The 13772-nt window shown below is 34.7% G+C and overlaps 1 protein-coding gene across 1 annotated transcript in view; it reads right to left on the minus strand.

The window, feature by feature from the left end:
* cacna2d3a (calcium channel, voltage-dependent, alpha 2/delta subunit 3a) overlaps positions 1-13772 on the minus strand; it is a 452439-nt gene that overhangs the window by 295339 nt on the left and 143328 nt on the right. The window contains exon 6 of the mRNA XM_065006038.1: positions 10602-10764. Coding sequence (XP_064862110.1) covers positions 10602-10764 — 163 coding nt within the window. The remainder of the gene's footprint in view (positions 1-10601; positions 10765-13772) is intronic.

Below are 13772 nucleotides of genomic sequence, written 5' to 3' on the forward strand. Positions count from 1 at the left end.
GTTGGTCATGTAGATATTAAACATGTAGATATTAAACATCTATGTTGGTCATGTAGATATTAAACATCTATGTTGGTCATGTAGATATTAAACATCTATGTTGGTCATGTAGATATTAAACGTACCTTGTTGGTCATGTAGATATTAAACATCTATGTTGGTCATGTAGATATTAAACATCTTGTTGGTCATGTAGATATTAAACGTACCTTGTTGGTCATGTAGATATTAAACATCTATGTTGGTCATGTAGATATTAAACATCTATGTTGGTCCTGTAGATATTAAACATCTATGTTGGTCATGTAGATATTAATTATCTATGTTGGTCATGTAGATATTAAACATCTATGTTGGTCATGTAGATATTAAACATCTATGTTGGTCATGTAGATATTAAACATCTATGTTGGTCATGTAGATATTAAACATCTATGTTGGTCATGTAGATATTAAACATCTATGTTGGTCATGTAGATATTAATTATCTATGTTGGTCATGTAGATATTAAACATCTATGTTGGTCATGTAGATATTAAACGTACCTTGTTGGTCATGTAGATATTAAACATCTATGTTGGTCATGTAGATATTAAACATCTATGTTGGTCATGTAGATATTAAACATCTATGTTGGTCATGTAGATATTAAACATCTTGTTGGTCATGTAGATATTAAACATCTATGTTGGTCATGTAGATATTAAACATCTATATGTAGATATTAAACATCTATGTTGGTCATGTAGATATTAAACATCTATGTTGGTTATGTAGATATTAAACATCTATGTTGGTCATGTAGATATTAAACGTACCTTGTTGGTCATGTAGATATTAAACATCTATGTTGGTCATGTAGATATTAAACACCTTGTTGGTCATGTAGATATTAAACATCTTGTTGGTCATGTAGATATTAAACATCTATGTTGGTCATGTAGATATTAAACATCTATGTTGGTCATGTAGATATTAAACGTTCCTTTGTTGTACATGTAGATATTAAACATCTATGTTGGTCATGTAGATATTAATTATCTATGTTGGTCATGTAGATATTAAACCTCTATGTTGGTCATGTAGATATTAAACATCTATGTTGGTCATGTAGATATTAAACGTACCTTGTTGGTCATGTAGATATTAAACATCTATGTTGGTCATGTAGATATTAAACATACCTTGTTGGTCATGTAGATATTAAACATCTATGTTGGTCATGTAGATATTAAACATCTATGTTGGTCATGTAGATATTAAACATCTATGTTGGTCATGTAGATATTAAACATCTATGTTGGTCATGTAGATATTAAACATCTATGTTGGTCATGTAGATATTAAACGTACCTTGTTGGTCATGTAGATATTAAACATCTATGTTGGTCATGTAGATATTAAACATCTATGTTGGTCATGTAGATATTAAACATCTATGTTGGTCATGTAGATATTAAACATCTATGTTGGTCATGTAGATATTAAACATCTATGTTGGTCATGTAGATATTAAACATCTATGTTGGTTATGTAGATATTAAACATCTATGTTGGTCATGTAGATATTAAACGTACCTTGTTGGTCATGTAGATATTAAACATCTATGTTGGTCATGTAGATATTAAACGTACCTTGTTGGTCATGTAGATATTAAACATCTATGTTGGTCATGTAGATATTAAACGTACCTTGTTGGTCATGTAGATATTAAACATCTATGTTGGTCATGTAGATATTAAACATCTATGTTGGTCATGTAGATATTAAACATCTATGTTGGTCATGTAGATATTAAACATCTATGTTGGTCATGTAGATATTAAACATCTATGTTGGTTATGTAGATATTAAACGTACCTTGTTGGTCATGTAGATATTAAACATCTATGTTGGTCATGTAGATATTAAACATCTATGTTGGTCATGTAGATATTAAACGTACCTTGCTGGTCACGTAGATATTAAACGTACCTTGTTGGTCATGTAGATATTAAACGTACCTTGTTGGTCATGTAGATATTAAACGTACCTTGTTGGTCATGTAGATATTAAACATCTATGTTGGTTATGTAGATATTAAACATCTATGTTGGTCATGTAGATATTAAACGTTCCTTTGTTGTACATGTAGATATTAAACATCTATGTTGGTCATGTAGATATTAATTATCTATGTTGGTCATGTAGATATTAAACATCTATGTTGGTCATGTAGATATTAAACATCTATGTTGGTCATGTAGATATTAAACATCTATGTTGGTCATGTAGATATTAAACGTACCTTGTTGGTCATGTAGATATTAATTATCTATGTTGGTCATGTAGATATTAAACATCTATGTTGGTCATGTAGATATTAAACGTACCTTGTTGGTCATGTAGATATTAAACATCTATGTTGGTCATGTAGATATTAAACATCTATGTTGGTCATGTAGATATTAAACATCTATGTTGGTCATGTAGATATTAAACATCTTGTTGGTCATGTAGATATTAAACATCTATGTTGGTCATGTAGATATTAAACATCTATGTTGGTTATGTAGATATTAAACATCTATGTTGGTCATGTAGATATTAAACATCTATGTTGGTCATGTAGATATTAAACATCTATGTTGGTCATGTAGATATTAAACATCTATGTTGGTCATGTAGATATTAAACATCTATGTTGGTCATGTAGATATTAAACATCTATGTTGGTCATGTAGATATTAAACATCTATGTTGGTCATGTAGATATTAAACATCTTGTTGGTCATGTAGATATTAAACGTACCTTGTTGGTCATGTAGATATTAAACGTACCTTGTTGGTCATGTAGATATTAAACATCTATGTTGGTTATGTAGATATTAAACATCTATGTTGGTCATGTAGATATTAAACGTTCCTTTGTTGTACATGTAGATATTAAACATCTATGTTGGTCATGTAGATATTAAACATCTATGTTGGTCATGTAGATATTAAACATCTATGTTGCTCATGTAGATATTAAACATCTATGTTGGTTATGTAGATATTAAAAAACCTTGTTGGTCATGTAGATATTAAACATCTATGTTGGTCATGTAGATATTAAACATCTATGTTGGTCATGTAGATATTAAACATCTATGTTGGTAAACCTTGTTGGTCATGTAGATATTAAACATCTATGTTGGTCATGTAGATATTAAACATCTATGTTGGTCATGTAGATATTAAACATCTATGTTGGTCATGTAGATATTAAACGTACCTTGCCTATGTTGGTCATGTAGATATTGTACCTTTGGTCATGTAGATATTAAACATCTATGTTGGTCATGTAGATATTAAACATCTATGTTGGTCATGTAGATATTAAACATCTTTGTTGGTCATGTAGATATTAAACATCTATGTTGGTCATGTAGATATTAAACATCTATGTTGGTCATGTAGATATTAAACATCTATGTTGGTTATGTAGATATTAAACATCTATGTTGGTCATGTAGATATTAAACATCTATGTTGGTCATGTAGATATTAAACATCTATGTTGGTCATGTAGATATTAAACGTACCTTGTTGGTCATGTAGATATTAAACATCTATGTTGGTCATGTAGATATTAAACATCTATGTTGGTCATGTAGATATTAAACATCTATGTTGGTCATGTAGATATTAAACATCTATGTTGGTCATGTAGATATTAAACATCTATGTTGGTCATGTAGATATTAAACATCTTGTTGGTCATGTAGATATTAAACATCTATGTTGGTCATGTAGATATTAAACATCTATGTTGGTCATGTAGATATTAAACATCTATGTTGGTCATGTAGATATTAAACATCTATGTTGGTCATGTAGATATTAAACATCTATGTTGGTCATGTAGATATTAAACGTACCTTGTTGGTCATGTAGATATTAAACATCTATGTTGGTCATGTAGATATTAAACATCTATGTTGGTCATGTAGATATTAAACATACCTTGTTGGTCATGTAGATATTAAACGTACCTTGTTGGTCATGTAGATATTAAACGTACCTTGTTGGTCATGTAGATATTAAACATCTATGTTGGTCATGTAGATATTAAACATCTATGTTGGTCATGTAGATATTAAACATCTATGTTGGTCATGTAGATATTAAACATCTATGTTGGTCATGTAGATATTAAACCTTGTTGGTCATGTAGATATTAAACATCTATGTTGGTCATGTAGATATTAAACATCTATGTTGGTCATGTAGATATTAAACATCTATGTTGGTCATGTAGATATTAAACGTACCTTGTTGGTCATGTAGATATTAATTATCTATGTTGGTCATGTAGATATTAAACATCTATGTTGGTCATGTAGATATTAAACATCTATGTTGGTCATGTAGATATTAAACATCTATGTTGGTCATGTAGATATTAAACATCTATGTTGGTCATGTAGATATTAAACATCTATGTTGGTCATGTAAGATATTAAATATTAAACATCTATGTTGGTCATGTAGATATTAAACATCTATGTTGGTCATGTAGATATTAAACATCTATGTTGGTTATGTAGATATTAAACATCTATGTTGGTCATGTAGATATTAAACGTACCTTGTTGGTCATGTAGATATTAAACATCTATGTTGGTCATGTAGATATTAAACATCTATGTTGGTCATGTAGATATTAAACATCTATGTTGGTCATGTAGATATTAAACATCTATGTTGGTTATGTAGATATTAAACGTACCTTGTTGGTCATGTAGATATTAAACATCTATGTTGGTCATGTAGATATTAAACATCTATGTTGGTCATGTAGATATTAAACATCTATGTTGGTCATGTAGATATTAAACGTACCTTGTTGGTCATGTAGATATTAAACATCTATGTTGGTCATGTAGATGTTAAAACTCTATGTTGGTTATGTAGATATTAAACATCTATGTTGGTCATGTAGATATTAAACATCTATGTTGGTCATGTAGATATTAAACATCTATGTTGGTCATGTAGATATTAAACATCTATGTTGGTCATGTAGATATTAAACATCTATGTTGGTCATGTAGATATTAAACATCTATGTTGGTCATGTAGATATTAAACATCTATGTTGGTCATGTAGATATTAAACATCTATGTTGGTCATGTAGATATTAAACATCTATGTTGGTCATGTAGATATTAAACATCTATGTTGGTCATGTAGATATTAAACATCTATGTTGGTCATGTAGATACATCTTAATGTAGATATTAAACATCTATGTTGGTCATGTAGATATTAAACATCTATGTTGGTCATGTAGATATTAAACATCTATGTTGTTGGTCATGTAGATATTAAACGTCTATGTTGGTCATAGATATTAAACTATGTTGGTTATGTAGATATCTATGTTGGTCATGTAGATATTAAACATCTATGTTGGTCATGTAGATATTAAACATCTATGTTGGTCATGTAGATATTAAACCTCTATGTTGGTCATGTAGATATTAAACGTACCTTGTTGGTCATGTAGATATTAAACATCTAGATATTAAAACTCATGTAGATATTAAACATCTATGTTGGTCATGTAGATATTAAACATCTATGTTGGTCATGTAGATATTAAACATCTATGTTGGTCATGTAGATATTAAACATCTATGTTGGTCATGTAGATATTAAACACCTTGTTATGTTGGTCATGTAGATATTAAACATCTATGTTGGTCATGTAGATATTAAACATCTATGGTTGTCATGTAGATATTAAACACCTTGTTGGTCATGTAGATATTAAACGTACATCTTGTTGTTGGTCACCTTGTTGGTCATGTAGATATTAAACATCTATGTTGGTCATGTAGATATTAAACATCTATGTTGGTCATGTAGATATTAAACGTATCTATGTTGGTCATGTAGATATTAAACATCTATGTTGGTCATGTAGATATTAAACATCTATGTTGGTCATGTAGATATTAAACATCTATGTTGGTCATGTAGATATTAAACATCTATGTTGGTCATGTAGATATTAAACATCTATGTTGGTCATGTAGATATTAAACATCTATGTTGGTCTATGTTGGTCATGTAGATATTAAACATCTTGTTGGTCATGTAGATATTAAACATCTATGTTGGTCATGTAGATATTAAACATCTATGTTGGTCATGTAGATATTAAACATCTATGTTGGTCATGTAGATATTAAACATCTACATGTAGATATTCTACCTTGTTGGTCATGTAGATATTAAACATCTATGTTGGTCATGTAGATATTAAACATCTATGTTGGTCATGTAGATATTAAACATCTATGTTGGTCATGTAGATATTAAACATACCTTGTTGGTCATGTAGATATTAAACATCTATGTTGGTCATGTAGATATTAAACATCTATGTTGGTCATGTAGATATTAAACATCTATGTTGGTCATGTAGATATTAAACATCTATGTTGGTCATGTAGATATTAAACATCTATGTTGGTCATGTAGATATTAAACCTTGTTGGTCATGTAGATATTAAACATCTATGTTGGTCATGTAGATATTAAACATCTATGTTGGTCATGTAGATATTAAACGTACCTTGTTGGTCATGTAGATATTAAACATCTATGTTGGTCATGTAGATATTAAACATCTATGTTGGTCATGTAGATATTAAACGTACCTTGTTGGTCATGTAGATATTAAACATCTATGTTGGTCATGTAGATATTAAACATCTTGTTGGTCATGTAGATATTAAACATCTATGTTGGTCATGTAGATATTAAACATCTTGTTGGTCATGTAGATATTAAACATCTATGTTGGTCATGTAGATATTAAACATCTATGTTGGTCATGTAGATATTAAACACCTTGTTGGTCATGTAGATATTAAACATCTATGTTGGTCATGTAGATATTAAAAACATGTAGATATTCTATGTTGGTCATGTAGATATTAAACATCTATGTTGGTCATGTAGATATTAAACATCTATGTTGGTCATGTAGATATTAAACATCTATGTTGGTCATGTAGATATTAAACGTACCTTGTTGGTCATGTAGATATTAAACATCTATGTTGGTCATGTAGATATTAAACATCTATGTTGGTCACTACCTTGTTGGTCATGTAGATATTAAACATCTATGTTGGTCATGTAGATATTAATGTTGGTCATGTAGATATTAAACATCTATGTTGGTCATGTAGATATTAAACATCTATGTTGGTCATGTAGATATTAAACATCTATGTTGGTCATGTAGATATTAAACATCTATGTTGGTCATGTAGATATTAAACATCTATGTTGGTCATGTAGATATTAAACATCTATGTTGGTCATGTAGATATTAAACATCTATGTTGGTCATGTAGATATTAAACATCTTGTTGGTCATGTAGATATTAAACATCTATGTTGGTCATGTAGATATTAAAACCTTGTTGGTCATGTAGATATTAAACATCTATGTTGGTCATGTAGATATTAAACATCTACCTTGTTGGTCATGTAGATATTAAACATCTATGTTGGTCATGTAGATATTAAACACCTTGTTGGTCATGTAGATATTAAACATCTATGTTGGTCATGTAGATATTAAACATCTATGTTGGTCATGTAGATATTAAACATCTATGTTGCTCATGTAGATATTAAACATCTATGTTGCTCATGTAGATATTAAACATCTATGTTGGTCATGTAGATATTAAACATCTATGTTGGTCATGTAGATATTAAACATCTATGTTGGTCATGTAGATATTAAACGTACCTTGTTGGTCATGTAGATATTAAACATCTATGTTGGTCATGTAGATATTAAACATCTATGTTGGTCATGTAGATATTAAACGTACCTTGTTGGTCATGTAGATATTAAACGTACCTTGTTGGTCATGTAGATATTAAACGTACCTTGTTGGTCATGTAGATATTAAACGTACCTTGTTGGTCATGTAGATATTAAACATCTATGTTGGTTATGTAGATATTAAACATCTATGTTGGTCATGTAGATATTAAACATCTATGTTGGTCATGTAGATATTAAACATCTATGTTGGTCATGTAGATATTAAACATCTATGTTGGTCATGTAGATATTAAATATCTATGTTGGTCATGTAGATATTAAACATCTATGTTGGTCATGTAGATATTAAACATCTATGTTGGTCATGTAGATATTAAACATCTATGTTGGTCATGTAGATATTAAACATCTATGTTGGTCATGTAGATATTAAACATCTATGTTGGTCATGTAGATATTAAACATCTATGTTGTCATGTAGATATTAAACATCTATGTTGCTCATGTAGATATTAAACATCTATGTTGGTCATGTAGATATTAAACATCTATGTTGGTCATGTAGATATTAAACATCTATGTCGGTCATGTAGATATTAAACATACCTTTGTTGTACATGTAGATATTAAACATCTATGTTGGTCATGTAGATATTAAACATCTATGTTGGTCATGTAGATATTAAACATCTATGTTGGTTATGTAGATATTAAACATCTACCTTGTTGGTCATGTAGATATTAAACATCTATGTTGGTCATGTAGATATTAAACATCTATGTTGCTCATGTAGATATAAAACATCTATGTTGCTCATGTAGATATTAAACATCTATTTTGGTTATGTAGATATTAAACGTACCCTGTTGGTTATGTAGATATTAAACGTACCCTGTTGGTCATGTAGATATTAAACATCTATGTTGCTCATGTAGATATTAAACGTACCTTGTTGGTCATGTAGATATTAAACATCTATGTTGGTCATGTAGATATTAAACATCTATGTTGGTCATGTAGATATTAATTATCTATGTTGGTCATGTAGATATTAAACATCTATGTTGGTCATGTAGATATTAAACCTCTATGTTGGTCATGTAGATATTAAACGTACCTTGCTGGTCACGTAGATATTAAACGTACCTTGTTGGTCATGTAGATATTAAACGTACCTTGTTGGTCATGTAGATATTAAACGTACCTTGTTGGTCATGTAGATATTAAACGTACCTTGTTGGTCATGTAGATATTAAACATCTATGTTGGTCATGTAGATATTAAACATCTATGTTGGTCATGTAGATATTAAACATCTATGTTGGTCATGTAGATATTAAACATCTATGTTGGTCATGTAGATATTAAACATCTATGTTGGTCATGTAGATATTAAACATCTATGTTGGTCATGTAGATATTAAACATCTATGTTGGTCATGTAGATATTAAACATCTATGTTGGTCATGTAGATATTAAACATCTATGTTGGTCATGTAGATATTAAACATCTATGTTGGTCATGTAGATATTAAACATCTTGTTGGTCATGTAGATATTAAACATCTATGTTGGTCATGTAGATATTAAACATCTATGTTGGTCATGTAGATATTAAACATCTATGTTGGTCATGTAGATATTAAACGTACCTTGTTGGTCATGTAGATATTAAACATCTATGTTGGTCATGTAGATATTAAACATCTATGTTGGTCATGTAGATATTAAACATCTATGTTGGTCATGTAGATATTAAACCTCTATGTTGGTCATGTAGATATTAAACATACCTTGTTGGTCATGTAGATATTAAACATCTATGTTGGTCATGTAGATATTAAACATCTATGTTGGTCATGTAGATATTAAACATCTATGTTGGTCATGTAGATATTAAACGTACCTTGTTGGTCATGTAGATATTAAACATCTATGTTGGTCATGTAGATATTAAACATCTATGTTGGTCATGTAGATATTAAACATCTATGTTGGTCATGTAGATATTAAACATCTATGTTGGTCATGTAGATATTAAACATCTATGTTGGTCATGTAGATATTAAACGTACCTTGTTGGTCATGTAGATATTAAACATCTATGTTGGTCATGTAGATATTAAACGTACCTTGTTGGTCATGTAGATATTAAACATCTATGTTGGTCATGTAGATATTAAACATCTATGTTGGTCATGTAGATATTAAACATCTATGTTGGTCATGTAGATATTAAACATCTATGTTGGTCATGTAGATATTAAACATCTATGTTGGTCATGTAGATATTAAACGTACCTTGTTGGTCATGTAGATATTAAACATCTATGTTGGTCATGTAGATATTAAACGTACCTTGTTGGTCATGTAGATATTAAACATCTATGTTGGTCATGTAGATATTAAACATCTATGTTGGTCATGTAGATATTAAACATCTATGTTGGTCATGTAGATATTAAACATCTTGTTGGTCATGTAGATATTAAACATCTATGTTGGTCATGTAGATATTAAACGTACCTTGTTGGTCATGTAGATATTAAACATCTATGTTGGTCATGTAGATATTAAACGTACCTTGTTGGTCATGTAGATATTAAACATCTATGTTGGTCATGTAGATATTAAACATCTATGTTGGTCATGTAGATATTAAACGTACCTTGTTGGTCATGTAGATATTAAACATCTATGTTGGTCATGTAGATATTAAACATCTATGTTGGTCATGTAGATATTAAACGTACCTTTGTTGTACATGTTGGTGGGCACCTGCACCACACTGAGGCTGAGGTTGACAGACAGGTTGTTGAAGTGGTCGTTGGGTTGCAGAAGGAAGTCTCCTCCCAGCTCCATACTGTTACCTTCCTCATCCACCTCATTAATCAATACTGCGTTGAAATATTCATACTGGAGAATGAGAGAGAGAGAGAGAGAGAGAGGGAGAGGGAGAGGGAGAGGGAGAGGGAGAGGGAGAGGGAGAGGGAGAGGGAGAGAGAGAGAGATTATTACATTTTTCTTTAGTTTTCATTATAATGTATAACCATGTATTATCTTAATTGTTAGCATTGTTAGTGCAGTTGTTGTTATTGTTGTTGTTGTTGTTTAAATAATTATTGTCATTTGTCAGGTTATTGAATCAGTGGACCTCTGAGTCATCACATCAGGGCATCCATGTCAGGTAAAAGGTGCTGACTGCGTTCCCAGACCTATCCTCTGCTCTATCTAGCACTAGATAGTCCTGTATAGAGGGCCTGTTCTGCTGCACTAGATAGTCCTGTATAGAGGGCCTGTTCTGCTGCACTAGATAGTCCTGTTAGAGGGCCTGTTCTGCTGCTCTAGATAGTCCTGTATAGAGGCCCTGTTCTGCTACACTAGATAGTCCTGTATAGAGGGCCTGTTCTGCTGCACTAGATAGTCCTGTATAGAGGGCCTGTTCTGCTACACTAGATAGTCCTGTATAGAGGGCCTGTTCTGCTGCTCTAGATAGTCCTGTATAGAGGGCCTATTCTGCTGCACTAGATAGTCCTGTACAGAGGGCCTGCAGGCTGTATTCTCAGCACTGCGCATACTGGGGAGTCTATTAATAAATCATGGAGCAGTTTAAATATAGCTCCAGCACTCCTAACATCCATCCCCACATCCCAATGGGCTGAGACAAGGCTAAAACACCGCTCCACACAGTGGCAGTGCAGGCCCCGCAGAGCTATCACTAAGCACACACACACACACATGCACGCACGCACGCACACACACACACACACACACACACACACACACACACACACACACACACACACACACACACACACACACACACACACACACACACACACACACACACACACAGGCCTTCACAGGCCTCAAATAGTACTCCTCACAATAACACACAAGCCACTGCAATCACCAGTCACTTGCTCAGTGGTGAGGCCACGTAGATGTTTATAGGTGATGACTATAAACCTATAAACAGAGATGGAGTGTGAACAGAGCAACTGAAGTGTTCTTTCATTACTTTGAAGGACTATTTTACAAAGCCATATGCAGCATCTGTCTACACCTTGCTTACAACTTGTCTACACAGCTGGCAGAGTACTGCAGACACAACCTCACCAAATAAGACCCTACCTTTGTACCACAACCCCGTCCCCCACCACCATACCTCACCCACCGTGAATCCCCCCTCCTCCTCCCCATCAGACTGAGACAGACAGACAGACAGACAGACAGACAGACAGACAGACAGACAGACAGACAGACAGACAGACCCAGTGTGATAAAACCACCCATTAGTCCTTTGGATTAACGCAGCCTGTATCAGGCTAATTCATCAGCTGTGATTAGTTTTATTGGCCCGTTATCAGGAGCACACTGCCTGCACAAGGTGAAATAAGGAGCGCCCCAGTACACCTCCCCCTCTCACTCCAACCCTCTCTCCCTCCTTCCCTCACTCCCCCTCTCACTCCAACCCTCTCTCCCTCCATCACTCCCTCCCTTTCTCTCACTCCAACCCTCTCTCCCTACCTCCATCACTCCCTCTATCACTCCTCCCTTCTCTCCCTCCTCCCTACCTCCATCACTCCCTCTATCACTCCTCCCCTCTCTCTATCCCTCCTTCCCTGCCTACCTCCATCACTCCCTCTATCACTCCTCCCCTCTCTCTCTCCCTCCTTCTCTCCCTACCTCCATCACTCCCTCTATCACTTCTCAACTCTCTCCCTCCTTCCCTCCCTACCTCCATCACTCCCTCTATCACTCCTCCCCTCTCTCCCTCCTTCCCTGCCTACCTCCATCACTCCCTCTATCACTCCTCCCCTCTCTCTCTCCCTCCTTCTCTCCCTACCTCCATCACTCCCTCTATTACTCCTCCCCCCTCTCCCTCCTTCCCTCCCTACCTCCATCACTCCCTCTATCACTCCTCCCCTCTCTCCCTCCTTCCCTTCCTACCTCCATCACTCCCTCTATCACTCCTCCCCTCTCTCCCTCCTTCCCTTCCTACCTCCATCACTCCCTCTATTACTCCTCCCCCCTCTCCCTCCTTCCCTCCCTACCTCCATCACTCCCTCTATCACTCCTCCCCTCTCTCCCTCCTTCCCTTCCTACCTCCATCACTCCCTCTATTACTCCTCCCCTCTCTCTCTCCCTCCTTCCCTCCCTACCTCCATCACTCCTCCCTCTCTCTCTCTCCTTCCATCCCTACCTCCATCACTCCTCCCCTCTCTCTCTCTCCTTCCCTCCCTACCTCCATCACTCCCTCTATTACTCCTCCGGATGATGAAAAATATAAACAAGATTATTGCAACCCTCCCACCTCTCTCTCCCTCTATCTTTTTCTCTCTCACTCACTCTACCACAGCTGCTTTAGTTGAAGGTGGTAGAGAGGCGGGACGGCATGTAGATGTGGAGTAAAAGAGAAGCAGGAAGAGTTATGAGGGATAGGAGAGCCTGGGTCAGAGGACATAGACAGAGGAGAGCCTGGGTCAGAGGACAGAGACAGAGGGGAGCCTGGGTCAGAGGACAGAGACAGAGGAGAGCCTGGGTCAGAGGACAGAGACAGAGACAGAGGAGAGCCTGGGTCAGAGGACATAGACAGAGGAGAGCCTGGGTCAGAGGACAGAGACAGAGGAGAGCTTGGGTCAGAGGACAGAGACAGAGGAGAGCCTGGGTCAGAGGACAGAGACAGAGGAGAGCCTGGGTCAGAGGACAGAGACAGAGGAGAGCCTGGGTCAGAGGACAGAGACAGAGGAGAGCCTGGGTCAGAGGACAGAGACAGAGACAGATGAGAGCCTGGGTCAGAGGACAGAGACAGAGACAGAGGAGAGCCTGGGTCAGAGGACAGAGACAGAGGAGAGCCTGGGTCAGAGGACAGAGACAGAGACAGAGGAGAGCCTGGGTCAGAGGACAGAGACAGAGGAGAG

The sequence above is a fragment of the Oncorhynchus nerka genome, linkage group LG20, assembly GCF_034236695.1.
Source record: "Oncorhynchus nerka isolate Pitt River linkage group LG20, Oner_Uvic_2.0, whole genome shotgun sequence".
Lineage (NCBI taxonomy): Eukaryota > Metazoa > Chordata > Actinopteri > Salmoniformes > Salmonidae > Oncorhynchus > Oncorhynchus nerka.